Here is a 476-nt window from a genome sequence, read left to right as displayed (position 1 = left end):
ACGGACGTACCAAATGACAGCGCCCCATGGGTACAGAACTCGAATCCTGCTTCATCGGATACTACTACCTCCCAGCTGGCTCCAACTAACGGCGATCTACCGTGGGTTCAGAGCTCTGATCCTGTCCCTTCAAGTAATGACGTTACTCAGGCAGCACCTTCAAGTAATGACGTTACTCAGGTAGCACCAACCACCGGCGACGCCTATAAGTGGAAAGCAATCCCATCGATCTTTCAAACTCTACCAGACACTAGCGTGTCGCACGTGACTCAAAAAGTTGACACCGTCGAAGATACGGTAAATAAAAACGCAAACGAGATCGCCAATACCGATGTGACTCAGATCGGCGTACGTAGACTCTAATGATGACTGGTACGGAAGTTTAACCTTTGTGGAAAGCTTCAGGTCAAATGGCTTGGATGAAGCCATAGAAAATACTGCATGGTTCTGTTTGTATGACATAATTCTTGACTTTT

The 476-nt window shown here is 47.1% G+C and overlaps 1 protein-coding gene across 1 annotated transcript; it reads right to left on the bottom strand.

Moving 5' to 3' along the window:
• Positions 1-176: 176 nt before the first annotated feature.
• Positions 177-462, bottom strand: PHALS_01773 (uncharacterized protein; the record flags this gene model as incomplete). Its single annotated transcript, XM_024716231.1, has 2 exons — positions 177-203; positions 265-462. 2 exons carry the CDS (start codon positions 460-462, stop codon positions 177-179), a joined length of 225 nt encoding a protein of 74 aa, XP_024581850.1.
• Between the last annotated feature and the right edge of the window lie 14 nt (positions 463-476).

The sequence above is a fragment of the Plasmopara halstedii genome, assembly GCF_900000015.1.
Source record: "Plasmopara halstedii genome assembly, contig: Scaffold_1590, whole genome shotgun sequence".
Taxonomy (NCBI): Eukaryota; Oomycota; class Peronosporomycetes; order Peronosporales; family Peronosporaceae; genus Plasmopara; species Plasmopara halstedii.
The sequence above is the reverse complement of the archived record's forward strand: the minus strand, read 5'-3'. Positions and strand labels throughout refer to the sequence as shown.